This window comes from Microcaecilia unicolor, chromosome 3 (assembly GCF_901765095.1).
Source record: "Microcaecilia unicolor chromosome 3, aMicUni1.1, whole genome shotgun sequence".
NCBI classification, from domain to species: Eukaryota; Metazoa; Chordata; class Amphibia; order Gymnophiona; family Siphonopidae; genus Microcaecilia; species Microcaecilia unicolor.
In genome coordinates this window covers 382855464-382873508 of record NC_044033.1, presented here as the reverse complement: position 1 = coordinate 382873508, position 18045 = coordinate 382855464, and the positions used below count along the sequence as shown (strand labels likewise).

The following is an 18045-nucleotide window of genomic DNA, read 5'->3' as shown; positions in this document are numbered from 1 at the left end:
AGTTCTGGATTGGCCTCAGTGTGAATGTGCCTTAAAGCATAGAAAGAGAACCTCATCATGGTTGAGTTATGGTCTATTTATTTATTTATTTTCTTGGGATTTGTTAACTGCTTTATGAAGAGATTCACCCACACATTGTACAACAGGTATAACTGGATATAAACAGCTTATAAAGAAGGTATTTCTATAACAGGGTGCCATTTTTTAGATGCCCCAATGCAGCATGGCATGCTGGGCATGTTTGTTCCGTTACAGAATGCTAATGTAAACCTAAATTGGCATGTCTAAATTTAGGTATGATCACATAAACCAGGTTGATGGCTAAATGCATTATGTGTGCTTAATTGCATTAGGCAATGCATGTAACTGATAGTATTCTGTAGTTTCATGCATAAGTTGGAGACGTGTCCGTGCCTCTCCCATGCTCCCCCCACTCCTCCCCCCCCCCCCCATACTGGTGGAGGAGTAGCCTAGTGGTTAGTACAGCAGACTTTGATCCTGGAGAACTGGGTTTGATTCCCAGCTCCTTGTGACTCTGGTTATTTTCAGTGGCACTAAACACTTGCCACTGAAAATTAGCAGTTAGCCCCAAACAGGCGAGTTAATGCCAGGAACCATTTATGGCCAGTTAAATTGCTTTGACTATCAACCCAATTATTATTATTAGATTCTTGATATACCACCTTTCTGTGGTACAACCAAAGCAGTTTAAATATTGCATACAGGTATGTATAGTTGAATAAGGTATGTGGAACTGGTCTTAGTTGCAAGGTGTGCAACAAGCTAGTCCAGATGTAGAGTGAGTAGATTGTATTTGCTACAGGCATTAAGAGAACATTTCTATAGCAGTGTGTTAATCCGTTCATGAGCCCTTGAGCCTAGGCCGAGGCTTAGGAGGGATCTTGGCCAAGGTCTAGGGTGGACCAAACAGGCACTATGCAAACTCACAGCCACAAAGCCCCGCACACTCAGGACACTCAACCAGCACCAGCAGAAAAGGGAGATAGACCACTCAGGCAGGCTGAACAGCCAAACGGGAACCCACTCATTCAGAGTCCAAGCGTACAGGCCTCTGGGCCGATCTGGAACCGAGTCACACACTAGGGAAGGGAAAAAGAACAATCGAAGGGTCCCAGGAGGGACTGGAGCACATGCAACGCATACAGCACTAGCTAGACACAAGGGAAGGGCAACAAACAAGAATCTGGCAGGTACAGGCTATGACCAGGGGAAGAGAAAGACAAGGACAGAATGGGACACAGACTTTATAGGAGTGGAGCTCCACAAGAACACTCTAGGCTGTTCCACACAGCACACAAATACACTAGGCTGTGCCACACAACACCCAAGGGAAAGGGAAAGCCACCTATAGGCAGTGGTGTGCTGGAGCAGGCTCTCATAGGCTCGCAAGAGCCGGTTGTTAAGTTTTTAAGAATTTTGGGAGCCAGTTGTTAAAGTAGGGCCCTCCATGGCTACTTTAACAACTGGCTCCCAAAATGTGGGCTTGGGCCCCCTGCTGAATTATCTTTTACTTTGCTGGTGGGGATGCTGAGCCCTTCCAGCCAAGTAAATAGACTACTGCTGCTCCCCGCTCCTTGTTTCCAGCTCTGGGCAGCAGGCTGGGACTTCTCGAGCATGTGAGAGAAGTTCCAGCATGCTGCTCAGAGCAAGACGTAGGGAGTGGTGACAGTCCATTTATTGGCTGCCAGCAAAGGTATGCCTAGTGTGCCCGCACGATGGGAGGGAGGAGAGAGAGGAAAGTGTCGCTCCCCCCTCCCCCCCACCACCCCTGGCCCTTCCAACTGCAGAGCTGGCTACGTCCGGAGAAAGAGCCTGTTGTTAAAAATTTACCAGCACACCCCTGCCTATAGGAATACACAAGGCTGTGCTACACAGCACTCAAGAATTAAGGGAAGCCACTTGTCACAACTGTCAGGAATGGTGAGCCCTTGGACCAAAGCCAGAGCTTTGGCAGACAAATCACCTGGCCTGACACAGGCAGGAATCAGAACAGACTGGACTAGGAGAAACAAACAGACTCAACAAGGCAGGACAGAGGTACCTAAACACAATGGACAACATAAGAACCGGATCCAGACGAGGCAAGGAAAAGAAGGCAAAGGGCCAGAACTGGAACCGAGACAGGACAAGGCAAGACTCAGAACTGGATTAAAACTGAGACTGGGACCCAGAAATGCAAGACAAGGCAAAACATGGAAGTAGATTAAAACTGGGTCCAGAAAAGGACAAGACAAGGAAAAGGCAAGGGCTGGACCCGGACAGGACTAGACTGAAAGAGACAAGACAAAGCACAACTAGACAGGCAAGACAGGGTAGGAGCTAGGCAACAAGAATAACAGAAGCAAGTCAATAAACAAGGCAGGGACAGGATTCAGGATTCCCGAACAGACTTGGCTGGAGCAGGATTCAGGGTTCTCAAACAGGATTCAGGATTCTCGAACAGGATTCAGGATTCTCGAACAGGCTTGACTTGGCTGGAACAGGATCCTTGAACTGGATTCTGGAATGGGCTTGGCTTGACTGGAAGAGGATTCTGGAATAGGCTTGGCTTGGCTGGAACAGGATTCTGTAACGGGCTTGGCTGGAACAGGATACTGAAAGGGACTTGGCTTGGCTGGAACAAGATACTGAAGGGACTTGGCTTAGTAGGGAACTGGGACAGAACTAGCTCAAACATAGAGCAGGAACAGAACCTGTCTCAAACACACACAGGAACAGAACTTGGCCGAAACAGAGCTCAAGAGCCAGGGTGCAAACACAGCAGACAAAGGATTAAGCAGACTAGGGGAAGACAAACAAACAAAGAAGCAATGTGCTTACCAGCACCCACAGCTGGAAAGGGAAAGGCCAGGCAGACTGAGAGGCAGCAGACACAGGTGCATAGCAGTGAACTAATCAGGGACGATGCTGGCTTCTACAGACTCTCAGAATTAACAGACAAGAACTACACACACTGGAAACAGAACAGGGAAAACAGGAACAGAGCTTGGCTTAAACACAGAGCTTAACTATAGCAAGAGTCAAAAGCAGGACTAGACTAAAAGCAGGAGCCAAAGGTAGAGTCAAACAGATACAGACACCAAGGGCTGGGTGTGGCTCTAGACCCAGGCTTTCAGGATCAAGGTACGAAAGCAAAACACACAGAAACAAAGCAAAGCATTGAAACACAAGACTCAAAGAAACACAGAACAGACCTTCAGGAGCAAGATTCTCAAGAACAAAGCCAAGCAGGGAAATGTTCTAAACAGGTAACACAAGATTAAGAGACCTCTTGCAAAGGCAACGTAGGAAAGCTCCCTAGGTCCTTACAAAGGAGTAGGCTGATGATGGCACAAGTAGGAAATGAATCAGAAGCAGGGAGACCAAAGTGAGGCTTGGCTTCAGGGACACCATTGGCTAACAGGAAGAACAACAACAGGAAATGAAGCTGAAACAGGAAGACCAAAGTGAGGCTTGGCTTACAGGAAGAACAACAAAAGGGAAAAAGGCAGACTGGAGAGGTCAGAGAGCTAGATACAGAAAAACAGTAGGCCTGAACGTAAGGGCACGGCACAACCGTGACACCACTATAGGAATACATAGGTCTGTGCCACTCAGCACTCAAGGGTCAAGGGAAACCACACACAAGGCTGTGCCACAGAGTCAAATAACAGACACTAGAGACAAAGGGAAAAGCAAGTAAACAGGGAAAGCGGCCTTTACATACACCTGACAGAAAAGAAGCAATGTTTACAGGACCTAGGAGACAACCACAGCAGACAAAGAGTTAAAGCAGGCTAAAGAGAAGGGCTACTAACAACACTCACATCAGAAAGAAGCAGGGCTTATACTGTAATCAAAGGTTTAAAGCTAACATAGGAATAAACATAAACAATGTTCCTACCAGAACTCAGCAGCACACAGAGACAGAGCAGACAGAGCACCCAATCCTTGTCACTTCTCACTACTTTTATGCCACTTCTGGTACAATGACTGGGCTAACCAAAGACCTTGATCCCATTTACAGAGTGGTGCAATGGTGAGGGAATCAGGAACCAAAGAAATAGAAATAAAATGGGGCTAGGGTTTAAACCAGTCCCAGTTTTCCTCCCAAAGGGGTCTCCTCCTCATTGGTTAGGAGAGCCCTCCCCTTGTTCTTTAAACAGCAAGGGTACAAAAGTCAAAGTACAATATTTTAATAGTGCCACTGAATATTGTTGCCATTCTTTTAAAGCAGAACTTTAGGGATCTCTATACACCTTGCTTGGAAGGCTAAATGGAGCATTTCAGTCTTTTTCTGCCATCATCTACTATGCTATTATGTTGCTATATTAGGAGAGTTGGGGTTGTTCTGTGAGAAGGGTAGACAGTGAAATAGTTTACTAATTGAGGCATTACCTGTCAATCATGTATAATTAAGATGTGCCCAGGCTGCTCTGTTTTATCATGAAATAGATCAGGGTTTTATAATCTGCCTTGAGCTCTATTGAGGCAACATGGATTGCATTTGTGCTTTTAGATTGAATTGAACTGGGAAAAAATAGAGCATAGCATAATTTCAGTTCACAGGCTGTATGTGCTGGAGACCATGAAGAAACGACTTAACCGGACTCCAAAAATTCCATGGGCAATGACAGTGTGCCGAGAACCAGAGAGCCCAGTTCAAATCCCATTCCAGTTCTTTGTGACATTGGGAAATCATTTGACAAAACAAAAATGGAGAAGGTCAAAAGAAGACAAGCAATGTTGTAGGAGTCACACATAATTGACCCAACATAGGCATGTCATTTTTAATTGTTCTCTCACAAAACAATTGAGGCATTCTGATGTCCATCACAAATTGTGTACACTGATGTACTAAGGGTTATGGTTTATGGTTTAAGGCACCTGATATACCGCTCTTCATGGCAAACACAACAAAGCAGTTTACAATTTTTAAAAAATGAGAAAAGGAGAGGAACACCATTTATTTTTTATTTATTTATTTGTTTGTTACATTTGTACCCCACATTTTCCCACCTATTTGCAGGCTCAATGTGGCTTACATTGTACCATGAGGCATTAGTCGCCTTCGATGATGAAACAAATACAAGGTGATGTTATAATCAAAGAGGTTCATGTGTTACAGACACTATAGGAGAATCGTATAAAAGAAAAGTTAATCAGTGTTCAGTTTATGGATAGGACAGTAGAATCCAAGGAAATAAAAACACTAACCAGGAAAGATTCATCCAGTACAGTAAGTAGGTAGAGGCTATCGTTTGGACAGAAGCACATCAGACTATCACTGGCTTCCCAGTTTCTTTCTCATTAGCCTTCTGTGCGGGTTCTTAGACCCTGCTGGTCAGGAATGATCACCAAGCTTCTCCTTGCTATCTTTTTTCCCCTCTTTCCTCCATCTCTCCTTTGATTTCATCTGTCCTATCATGGAACTGTAGTTCTTTTCAATTTCCTTTTTAATATTTATATTTATAAACTGTTTTGATTTTGCCTGACAGGTGGTATATCAAGCATTGAATACACATAAACAAACATAAACATTCTACTAGACATAAACAATTTATGCAGTAGATAAAATTCTCAAACCTTAACTGCTCCATATTTTAACCAGTGTATTAACTCACATAATTTAAAAAGAAAGGGCCTTATTGAACAAATAAACTTTTATTGTCATCCTGAATGTACCCAATGCCTCAATCAATCTTAATTCTGTCAGCAACTTAGTCAATTCTATAGAGCAGACCAGACTGAAAACACAACTTCAGGTTTTGGCACTAAGATGGAAATGTGTAATAACTGAGATCCCTCAGACCTGAAAGCATAAGCAGGTTTATATATTTTAGGTTCCTACAGTGCAAGAAGCAAAGTCCATCATTGTCTCTAGAGTTAGGTTTTCACCTGACAGAATCCACACAGAGAGATGATGCTTGGTCATATCTTTCAGGCGTTATGTGACTCTTGCCAACAAGGACCAGAACCAGAATGGAAGGACAAGACTGGACAGAGAGAGACTCAAATCCTGCATGCGAGAACTGGTAAGGGTTTGGGTGGATAGGAAATTAAAAGGGAGAGGAAAAATGTTGTAACATTTTGTGATGTTTGGGCATCTCTGACTCTGGCCTTTGGGTGTCTGTTTCAGGAGAATATGGCATCCCAGGCAAAAAGCATGCGATCACAGGTGAAGAAGAATACAGTGAGGGACAAGCTGAAACTGGTGCAGAACTTCCTGCAGAAGCTGCGATTCCTGGCAGATGAGGTGTGCATGAGACTCATCCTCCTACCATAAACAGTCTCCACTGAGCTCCCACAGATGGAGCTAAGATCTTGTTAGGCACAAATGACATTTGTATGTGATGGAGTGGGATTGAGGCATCCACATTTTGAGGGTATGAGGAGAACATGGCATGAATAACTTACATCTGATGTATTTAACATAAGAATAGCCATACTGGGTCAGACCAAAGGTCCACCTAGCCCAGAATCCTTCATCCAACAGTGGCCAATCCAGGTCACATGAACCTGGCAGAAACCCAATTAGTAGCAAATATAAAAATAAGCTTTAAATCACATATTAGTGAAGAGTAGAGCAGCATCATAATTCATCCAACAACTTCTCTCATGTCTTTATCTGTCCTGCTTTTCATCTTCTTACCCTCTCGTGTGTCTTTATGACTCATTTCATGCATGTCTGTTTCTTATACCTCTCACATTTGTTTGCCTCTCATATCTGTTTGTGTTGTATATCATTTTTTTGTTTGCCTGTCTCTTGTGTCTCCATCACTCATGTCTCTTCCTCTGGTGTCTCTCAGCCACAGCACAGTATTCCTGACATCTTCATCTGGATGATGAGCAACAACAAGCGCATTGCTTATGCCCGAATTCCTTCCAAAGACATCCTCTACTCTATTGTGGATGAAGAAATGGGCAAAGACTGTGGCAAAGTGAAAACTGTCTTCCTCAGGGTAAGCCTCTTCAGCAATGGCAGGTGGCAACGTGCATAATGATTTTAGCAGCTAGAATTGTCTACAAATTGCAGCAATTTGATTTTAATGATGGGGGCACCGCTTGCCCTGTGTGGATCCTCTTTTCTTCTGGTTATTGGAGGCAGCAAAGAGCACCCCAGAAACACTGAAATTTGGTGCAGATTTAATCTTGTGATGATTTATTTACATTAGTTACAGTCAGGCAGCAGGAATATAGACAGCATAGTAGTTATTTAAAGAAAGTACATATAAAGAAACACCTCCCTCCCTCTGAAATCTACCTACCTTCTAGCTAGCTTCCTCCTGCCAGCTCAAGAACACACCTGGCCAACATCTAGTCCTCAGCTTCAGGACCATCCGCATTGAGGACCTCACACAGAGTGAGCTTACCAAAGCTTACCTATCTGGTATTCTGTACCACCAGCTGAATATTATTCTGCACCATAAGTTCTCAGAACTCCTAATTAAGCTCAGAAAGAACCATGTTATAAAGCTGGTACATGGCAAGCCACCTCTACTGCCCTCTTTGCTTTCTGAAGCAGGTTCTAAAGCTGCTAGCACTTCCTAGCAAGTAATCAGTCATCCAATTAATCATCAATGAACTTGTGGTTACACCCAGGACAGCAAAAATATAGGTCAACAAAAATTTTTAGTGGAGCTACCTTTTAAATTGGACTAATGCAGCAGTTCTCAACCTGTGTGTCACAAAGCACAAGGAAGTGTATTGCAGGTCAGCAGCATACCTTGTTCTCTTCACCATGGCTGAGTACAGGACTGCTCTTGCTGCTGGTATCAGCAGGATCATGGCTGAAAAGTGCAGCACTGGTGCCTATGGAAGCAGCAGATGTTGACTAAGCTCTTCATTCTTTAGTCACAAACATAACGTAATCAGCAGCAAGACCGCTGCTGTACTCAGCCATGGGGGCACCAGAAGCAGAAGTGCTCCTGCAAGAAGAGCACAAAGCCTGGGCCTGAGTGCTACTACTGGACTGCTGGCTTCATAGGCACTGGTGCTCCACTCTTCTGATGCAATCCTGATGACATTAGCATCAGGAGTGCTTCTGTACTCAGCTACAACAACACCAGCAGAAGGAGTTCTCCTGAAGTCTTCTGCATAAAAGAGCAGCACATCCAACATCTCCACACCCTCTGATGCAACTTCCTTTTGGTGGGGATGTCAGAACTGAAGCATAAGCTCCAAGCTCCTGTGCTGCTTTCACCTTTCTAAAGATGGTGGTGGTGATGGCAGAAGCCAGGTATGTGAGATGTTGGAGCATGGGGAGGAAGGGGGAGAGGGATAGGAAGCTACTGCTTAACAAGGGATGAGAGAGATTGGGGAGAGAATGTGGAGATGCTAGGCTACAAGGGTGAGAGAGCGTGGAGCTGCTGAGCTGCAAGGGAGGGCAGAGAGAGAAAGAGAGTGTATATATGTGGAGATGCTGGGTTAAAAAGGGGGCAGAGAGAGAGAGAGAATGGAGGTGCTGGACTGTAAGGGGGCAGAGAGGAGAGACAGGAAAAGAAAGAGGGTAGATGCTGGACCATGAGTTGGAGAGGAAGGATGAAGCAATGGAGAGATGTTGGACTGAAGGGTGAAGGAAGGCCTTTGGTTGATCTCCAATACTTTGTCTCTCCCTCCCTTTTGTCTCATTCCCCTTCAGATTTGATTTTATTGTAAACCTGCAATTGCCATGTATGGACCCCAAGAGGTATATCGAGCACCTAGAAATAAAATAAATAAATAAAATGCTGGATGTTGTGGAACCATGTGGAATGGTCAATAGATGTTTGGCAGGGAGATGATGATGAGGGTGTTTAATATAGAGAGTAAATGTGTAGTAATGCAGAGCAGGTGAAAGACAAAAGGGAATAAGAGGTCAGGGAAATGATAGAGCTAGGGAAGATGGGCTGGTCAAGAGCTGAGAAAAGGAGATGTAAAGTTTGATAGCTAGGTGAAAAGTTAAAAGTTAAAAGGGAGATTGAGGACTGGAGTTTGAAAAGAAGGATGAAATTTGAATGGTTAGAGAGGCACAAAAGAAAGAAATAGATGAAACAGCTAAAAGGTAGGATCAATATGTCAGGCGGATGTAGGGAGGGAATGGAATAATACAAAAGGAGAGAGGACAAATGGCAAATGGGACAGCAGATACTGGAAAGAGAGCTAGCAGACAGAGAAAAGCAGACAACAGAGATTGGGACCAATTCAACTGTAAAAATAAATATACAGAAAACAAAAGTAGAAATGTGTATTTTATCTTGAATTTATTAACAGAAGTATGTCTGCTTTGAGAAATGTGCACAGTGGGTGTCTTTTTATTTTGTTCAGTACAAGAGGATATGTATTTCTGTTTTTATTTCTCCAGTGTTGTGATGCATGCTGAATTTGACTTTTTGAGGTTTCCAGTTCAGTTTTGCTTCATATTTCAATTTCTAATTTGCAATCCCTTGTTATGTATTTGTTGAGGGTCTATGTTTTGAGTGTGATGAGTTGTGATATTCTATTGGCATCTAGTTTCTGTATAGAGATCTATAGCAGATCCACTTGATCAGTTTTCCTAGTAGTAGTTGCATTGGTGTTCTCGGGCTCAATGTAATATTTGTGGTGCTGCATATTTATTGGTAGGCTTCTTGTTGTCTGAATTATAAGAATTAGTGTTACTATAATATGCTCCCTCTTCCTAAAGGCTTTGCTGAGTCCCAAAGTGGGAAACGTACCACGCTTCATACTACATCTTTCTCTCTACTGGAACCCTTCTGGAGGAGGAAAGGACAAGGTTCCTCCCTAGACTCTGGGTTTTATACTTCTCTCCAAAACCTAAGGCTCTCATTCCATTGGCTAAATTTCCAAAACAGACCATCCCTTCATTAGCTTTGACTGGCAGTACTCTAGATCAAGGATTTAGAATATTCCTCTTGTAGCTACATGGAAGGTGCATTATGATATTCTGTTATATACTGTATAGAAAATTGGGCAACACAGTTATTAAAATGTGGCACCTTTGTTTTATGTTTTAGATCTATGTGAAACATTGAAAATATGTAGGTTTGAGAGACCCATGTTTATTTATTTTTCCTGATAAAAAAAACAAACATCTTTGATACAGCAAGTGGTAGAAATGTAAACTATTTTTTATCCTCAGCTGCCTGGTAAAAAAGGGTTTGGGCCTGCAGGCTGGACGGTGCAGGCAAAGATGGAGGTCTATTTGTGGCTAGGCCTCAACAAACAGCGCAGAGATTTTCTCTGTGGCCTTCCCTGTGGATTTGAGGAAAACAAAGCAATGAAGGGTCAAGGCCTTCAGTCCTTTCCACCTATCAGCCTCATCTACACAAGTAAGAGAATTGTTTATTTATTATTATTTATTTATTTGGATGTAGCTCACGCTTTTTTCTGTAATGGCTCAGGTCACGTTACATTCAGTTTGTATCTAATGCAATGGAAGGTTAAGCAACTTGCCCAATATCACAAGGAGGAGCAATGGGGTTTGAACCAGGTCTTCCTGGTTGTCAGCCTGGTGCTCTAACCACTAGTTTGTCTTTTATAGAATGTGAGAGGAGAATGGGGGCATGGTAAAGCTATCTTGACCTAATTAAGCAGCCCCATTGGCAGTAGGACAGTTCTATAATCTTGATTTTCCACTTTATCTCTCTTATTTATGTCATTCCTATTATTTCTTATGATTCGTATTCTAGTCTCCATTCTTTCTATGTGAAGGCAGGGACTCGGAGCATCCCAGTGTGAGACAAATGCTTTATCTTGTTCCCCAGGTCATTTGCAAAACTTATTAATCAACTATGAGGTGTCAAGCCCAAGTGGGAGGATATGAAATGATTTTTTTCTTAGCCACACATCCTTTACATGTCAGAACATCTCAGCAACACTTTAGGGAAAGGGAAATGGGACTTGATATACCGCCTTTCTGAGGCTTTTGCAACTACATTCAAAGCGGTTTACATATATGCAGGTACTTATTTTGTACCTGGGGCAATGGAGGGTTAACTGACTTGCCCACAGTCACTAGGAGCTGCAGTGAGAATTGAACCCAGTTCCCCAGGATCAAAGTCCGCTGCACTAACCACTAGGCTACTCCTCCACTCACCACTCCACTTACCAGTTTTCTATCCTGAGTTCTCTCAATGAAAATGTATTGTAGCAACAAGAGAGATCTAAACACTACTGTACATTTAGGAGGTTGTTCTGGTATAGGAAAGAGAACAGAGCATAGAGCAGTGCCTGCCAGAATGTTAGCAGAAGTAGAAGTGCATCTTAGCACATAACAGTATGGGATGTTGACTCCATTTTTGGTTCCTTGTGCTATTCTCAGTGAAGCAGGTGTTCCAGCTACGGGCGCACATGTACCAGGCTCGCAGTCTCTTTGCAGCAGATAGCAGCGGTCTCTCAGATCCATTCGCCAGGGTGTTCTTCATCACTCAGAGCCAGTGTACTGAGGTAAGATCCTGAGATGTTACCCTGAGATCTATGAGTCATTGTTCAGTCTTGTTCCTGGGTCTCACAGTGTTCAGAAATGAGGAATAGTTAGGAGTGCTTTCTTCTAACACCCAGAACATCAAAGCAAAACATTGGCCTGGACTTCTATAGCATTATGGAAAGGAACTTCTACATTTATAAGTAAAGATAAATATATTGTGATGGGGCACCCCTCTGCCCTCTGTAGTACCACTAATCCTTGATTCAATGTAAATACTAGATAGCCAAGAAAATGTTAGCAAACACACATTTTGGTTAGATTCAGTACATGGTGCTCAAAATTCGGCAACGAAAAAAATTGCCACTGAACAATATTCTATAACTGGTGTTTCAGGATCAGAGCCATTTACAGAATAGCATGTAGTGCTGGGATCCATGCTCAACTTTGAGCACAAGGCGTTAGACCAGCTGAAACCAGGTGTAAATCATGGCACACAAGTTGAGTGCTATAACATTGCACACATCTTAAGGGAATGTCCCTGACCCGTTCATGTCCCTCCCATCATTACTCCTCCTTTGCAGATCCACATGGAAACGTTTAGGTGCTATTCTATAAATGGGTGTGCAAGGGTGTTTTCACACAAATCTGCCATTTCTGCCCTGTTTCGGTGCCTTGCATCTGTTAGAACGCTTTTCCACACTGAAGATTCTGCATGGAAGTAGCGCCTAATATTCAGTGTCATATATAGAATTCCCCCATTGATGTAGTTGTATGGAAGTGCCGATTTAGTGAAATGGTTTCCTCTAAACCTCAGGACAACAAAGCAGTCCAACCCCTACACATTATGTTAGTCCAGAACCAAAATCTATCACCATTCATGATCCAATTAAATGAGAGTTGACCTTAAGTTGCCAGCCTAGATGTTCCCCTGCCATCAGTATACATCTGATTTTGGGGTTCAGCTAAAGTGAGTCCTCTGATAGTGAACTATGAAACATGGCCAGAATACCCTTTCAACTCTGCTACATTCAGCTACTCTCTCCTCAAGGGAGGCTTCCAGAGGCAGTTGTTTCTGCTCACTCCTCAGACACTGCTACTGAATGTCTGCAGCAGTGGCGTACCAGACCTCAACGTGGGGTGGGGGGGTCCAGAGCCCAAAGTGGCCCACCTCCCCACTGCTGCCTCAGCCTGCCACCACCGTTGCCACCTCACATACCTTGGCTGGTGGGGTCCCCAACCCCTGCCAGCTAAAGCATTTGTCCAACACTAGTCTCCGCTGCGTTGCCTGCCCTGCTCTTCCCCTCACATCGTGTACACGCTTGTTTTAAAAAGTGCCGCGCATGCTCAGTTTCACTAAAACGAGCATGCACGTGACGTGAGGGGAAGAGCATGACACGCAATGCAGCGGAGACCAGCACTGGACAAATGTTTCAGCCTGCAGGGGTTGGAGACCCCAGCCAAACCAGGGGCCCCAGAACCAATTTGGGGGGCCCAGGCCCCTATGGCCCCCTGTAGCTATGCCACCGGTCTGCAGCTGCTTTTGCTAGAGTTGTGCAGGGCAAATGTTTTCATCATTTTGTTTTGTTTGTATATTTTTTTATTTCATTCTCTTTCATTAATTTTTGCATGAACTAATACAAAGTACTGCATGATAAAATGAAATAATGCACACTAACACAAAATAACATGCATTATTTCAGGTAAGCATGTTTTTCTTTCTTTTAGCACAGGTTATAGTGCACACTAAGGGATATAAGCACATTGGGCCCAATATTCAGCTGGCAATGGACAACACATCTGTTGTCCACTGTGAGCATTAAACGTGGATATTCAATGCCAGGCCATATCCAGCAACCAGCATTGAACATATAGATTTATTTTAGCCACTAAAACTTTAACCGGCTAAGCTGATTTTCACACTGACTGCTTAACTTTTTAACTGTCAAAGATAGGCCTGCTATTTAAGCTTGGAGAAAAGACAGCTAAGGGGAGATATGATAGAGGTCTATAAAATAATGAGTGGACTGGAACGGGTATACGTGAATCGCTTTTTACTCTTTCCAAAAATACTAGGACTAGGGGCCACACAATGAAGCTACAAAATAGCTTTCTGTGGAGTTTTAGCAGGATTTAGTATGAAAGGGTTTTTTATGCTGATGAAGAGATTTTGACCCAACTTAAATCCTCTTTACCCTGTAAATGTCTATTGGGTGGAGCTGTGGGTGCAGAGCTTTTTCCCTTTCTTACATGTTTGCACTCCACAGGAATATAGTGTTGCAATAGTACATTGCAGATTATATGAGAGAGATTTCTATTTTTTTTTAGATTTACATACTCTCTTATCCTTTTATCTGTTGAACAATACCCGGCATAAATATATGCGCTTAAATGCAATGATTTAGCTTAACTTACAAACATAAATTATGGCCCTTCCCATTCCTCATCCATGCTGCTCCCCTGTAAAAGCCCCCTTGCATTTACTAAGGGGGTCTTTTACAAAGCCACACTAACATTTTTAGCTCATGGTAAAAATCAGCTGGCAGTAAATGCTAAGATGCCCATTATAGTCCTATGCTGATTTTTACTGCAAGCTAAAAACGCTAGTGTGGCTTTAAGTGAATTGTATACCTATCACTTACGAATGCAAGTGTATACTTACCTGGGTAACTGCTAGTATTCTATAAATGTAAGCACACAAATTACACTTAATTTTAGGTGCCAAGTCATAACAGGGCCCTTTTACTAAGCCACGGCAAAAAGTGACCCGAGGCAGTGCGAGCGTATCGTTTGGACATGCACCAGGCCAGTTTTTTTCACATCCTGGAAAAGGGCCTTTTTTTTTAAGGGGCTGGAACATGGATGTGCGGCAAAATAAAAACCAACGCGCACCCATTTTTTGCCCTGACACCTTACCGCTATCCCATTGACTTAGCAGTAAGGTCTCACACACTACCCTGGTGGTAGGCATGCAGCGTGCATCCACTTTACCACTAGATAAGTGCCACGTGGTAGAAAATAGAACATGTTTTCTACCGTGTGTTTTCAGCATGCGCCAAATTCAGAATTACCACCTGGGGCACATGGTAGCCAGGCAGTAATGCCAATTTGGTGTGCACTGGAAGCGCATAGGCCTTTATGCACCTTTGTATTAAAACATGGAAAAGAAAATAAGATGATACCTTTTTTATTGGACATAATACATTTCTTGATTAGCTTTCGAAGGTTGCCCTTCTTCCTCAGGAAGAAGGGCAACCTTCGAAAGCTAATCAAGAAATGTATTAAGTTATGTCCAATAAAAAAGGTATCATCTTATTTTCTTTTCCATGTTTTATTTTGTTTGATTTCTATTGATAACCTTAAGAGTGGACTAACACGGCTACCACACTCCTCTGCATCTTTGTAAAAAGGCCACAGAATGAGGGAGTACGTTGCCAGAGAGCATTTTCACCATTTCAAGAGTGTCCATCTTTGTCTTCATGGCACATCTACAGCTAGAATGTCAGTGCCCACAATGAGACAAAAGTTGCTCGACAAAAGTGCCTTTTATTCAGGAAAACTGAGCCAGTTGCTTGACTATGAACTAACTTAATATGTTATAGATGCTAAAGCAGTGCTTATCGAACTTTCTCTGGTCATGATCCCATTATCATGGCCACAGAAAGAATGTGACTCCAAGATGTATTGGCCAATAATATACCTAATTACAGCCCACCCAGGTCATGACCTCAAATACAGGTTTTGTGACACCATTTGGGGTTGTGACCCACAGTTTGGGAAGCCTTGCACTAAAAGGACTGGGTACTTTATTCTTAAGCAAGGAAATGCTACAGTGCTGCCCAGATGCAGAACACAAGTATGAAATAGCACTTTTGGTCTGGCCAGACAGATTTCTTTATATTGTATCTCTTTATATTGGGTACATATTTTTATTGTTTAGTTTCTGGGCTGAATACCAATGCTTCTAGAATAATAAGGATGATGGAATTCTACAAGAGTATTTGAACTTTGATGCTTGTACAGAAGCAATGTTTTCTGAAAAATGTGTTATGGTAACTCTCAAAGACTCATAAATTCATGTTATCACACTGCACCTTACAAACATCTTTTATTTAAAAGGGAAGCAATGACCTATAAAGTGTGCAGTATTATCACTGATTCAGTCAAGTGAAAGCTATGGGGAGGCACAATTCAAATGATGAAAAGAAGCTATGTGTGGTAATACATCTGCTAGAGAGAGCTGAATGTTTTCAGATATTTCACCCATTCCCCTAGTTCTGGAGTCTTGTTCAATGCTGCTGGGTCACAAGACGTACCAGAGAAGTTCAGAATCAGGTGTTCTAACTGTGCATATATATGTTCCAGATCCCCACGATGTGCACAGCAAGCTATAGCTGTGAAAAAAACATAACACAAATGCTATTTGGTAAATTGTTTTTTAACTAAATAGAAAGTTAAAAGTGCGACTGTCCTCTCACCCTTACCATGCCAAACCCTGTTTGCTGTTAATGTTGTTCTAGTTCTCTCTTTGTTGTATATTGTCTTATATTGGAATTTATGTAATAGTTGAGTAAGATAAGGTTTTTAAAATATTCAAAAGCGGTAGTGTTGCACCACAGATCTTTTGGTATTTGTCATTAATTTGGTAACACTTCTAGGTGCTGAATGAGACGCTGTGCCCAACCTGGGACCAACTTCTGGTGTTTGATAACGTGGAACTGTATGGTGAAGCTCAGGAGATGCGAGATGACCCTCCAATCATTGTCATAGAAATCTATGACCAAGACACTGTGGTAAGGAATTCTTTCCTAGGGACACTGTGGAAGGGTCTGGTAATACCCAGGAATTGATTTCCTAGGGGCCAGCATGCAACAAAAATCTATGTGCCTGAACCAAAGATAGTCCAGTTCTATGAAGTGGAGTAGATCTTATAGCAGAGGCAACAATAATCAGCTATCACACAGCCCAGCACTAACAAACTCACAATTTCATACTTCTTTTAACTTCCTTATAGTGTCCTACTTTTCTTAGCAAACCACACTGTGGTTGCTTATGTGAAATGAGTTGCCACTGATGGCTCATGTGGTTTGCTACTATATATAGTAGTTGGAGATGATTGGCAGGAGGGGAGGGCTTATGCTTCTGGTGGGAGGGCATCAGGGGATGTGTGGATATTGAGAGCAGACATTTTAAAAATCTTCTGCCAAGGTAAAGCTGCACTTTTTCCCCGTGCAGCTTTTTTAAATCACTGCTCTGCAGATTATAGAGAGGCATTCCACACATCTCTACACATTTGGTAGAGTCTTTGTAAAATACAGTGGGGATTTTCCACATCCCAGCCAGGACATCTTAGTGCCCTTCTCTATGTTCTATTTAAAATCAGGCTTCATACCCATTTCTTCTTTCTTTGCCCAAGCCCAGGTATTAGGAAGACACCACAGAATGATAGGAGAGGGTGTGGCTTATAGAACAACACTTGGATCATAATAACTTTTTGAAAGTGAACTCTTCAATATGCTTTCTGTTTTTCTTCATACTTGTTTTATTTTCTTTATGAATTTCATTTAATTCATGAGCTACATCTTTCATTGGTTTATGAGTTAAATATTCAAATTTCAAGTTTAGTTGATTTATAACGTCATATCAACAAAGAGAAAAATAAAGATAAGAAAAAAAATAAACAGGTAAACAAAAGGAAGGTACAACTGAAAAAAGGGTTACAATCTTAGAACAGGTAATAAGATAGAAATGGGGTGAAGAGAACATAGGGTACAGTGCTGTCAGCCATAAACCATGCACCCAGTCTGCAGAACAAGTAAAAGTCACACTTCTGAAAAGGCCTGAGTGAAGAATTGGAATATTATGATGATCTTGAATTTATGGAATGAGAGTTCAATCCTAAGGGAAAGTGGGAGATCATGCCAAAATGTTGGAGCTATCACACCAAAGTGGGTGCATCTGAGAACATCAAGCCAAATATGATGATGTGAGGCAAAAATACGAAGTTGCTGGTGGGAGGAAAATGAGGAGCTTATGGAAAAAGAAGAGTAGATGAAAATTCCAGGAGACCAGACTGCAAGACTTGATGGACATAACCAGATAGTTAAAGGAATCCAGTAAGCTACTGGAAGCTACTACTCATAGATGAGGAAAGAAGACACATGATCATATTTCTTCTTACTGAATAATAACCTGATAGCGGTATTTTGGACAAGTTGCAGTCTTCTGATCTGAGTTTCATGTATTTCATGGATTACCAGTCAGCAATCTTGTCCTGTTTCAAACCAATTGTAGTCATGGATTAAGAGGAATGGTGGTCAAGAGGTGTGAAAATCTGCTTAATTGAAGAAGAGAGTTCAAGTATTGGGTCAATATTCAAAGTGATTTAAGTGGGCAGGAAAGACTCCTGCCCACTTAAAACACTGGGCCCAGCTATCCACCAATATTCAACAACACTTAATCAGCAGTGCTGCTTGATATTGGCACTAACCAGCAATGTTGAAAGTGGGCAGGAGAGGGGCATTAGGGTGGAGTCAGAAGGAACGGGGAGTTATGCAAGTGCCAGAAATATTCACTGCATAGCTAACCAAGCATCTAGGAATGCATAGATAGCAGAATTAACTTTACCTGTTTAGCAATGC

The 18045-nt window shown here is 42.5% G+C and overlaps 1 protein-coding gene across 4 annotated transcripts in view; it reads left to right on the top strand.

Moving 5' to 3' along the window:
• Positions 1 to 18045, top strand: part of OTOF (otoferlin) — a 762055-nt gene that overhangs the window by 619012 nt on the left and 124998 nt on the right. For all 4 annotated transcript variants that reach the window (XM_030198653.1, XM_030198655.1, XM_030198656.1 and 1 more), the window contains 6 exons: positions 5945 to 6035; positions 6140 to 6256; positions 6810 to 6962; positions 10121 to 10310; positions 11303 to 11427; positions 16063 to 16197. In XM_030198653.1, the coding sequence (XP_030054513.1) occupies positions 5945 to 6035; positions 6140 to 6256; positions 6810 to 6962; positions 10121 to 10310; positions 11303 to 11427; positions 16063 to 16197 (811 nt within the window). The remainder of the gene's footprint in view (positions 1 to 5944; positions 6036 to 6139; positions 6257 to 6809; positions 6963 to 10120; positions 10311 to 11302; positions 11428 to 16062; positions 16198 to 18045) is intronic.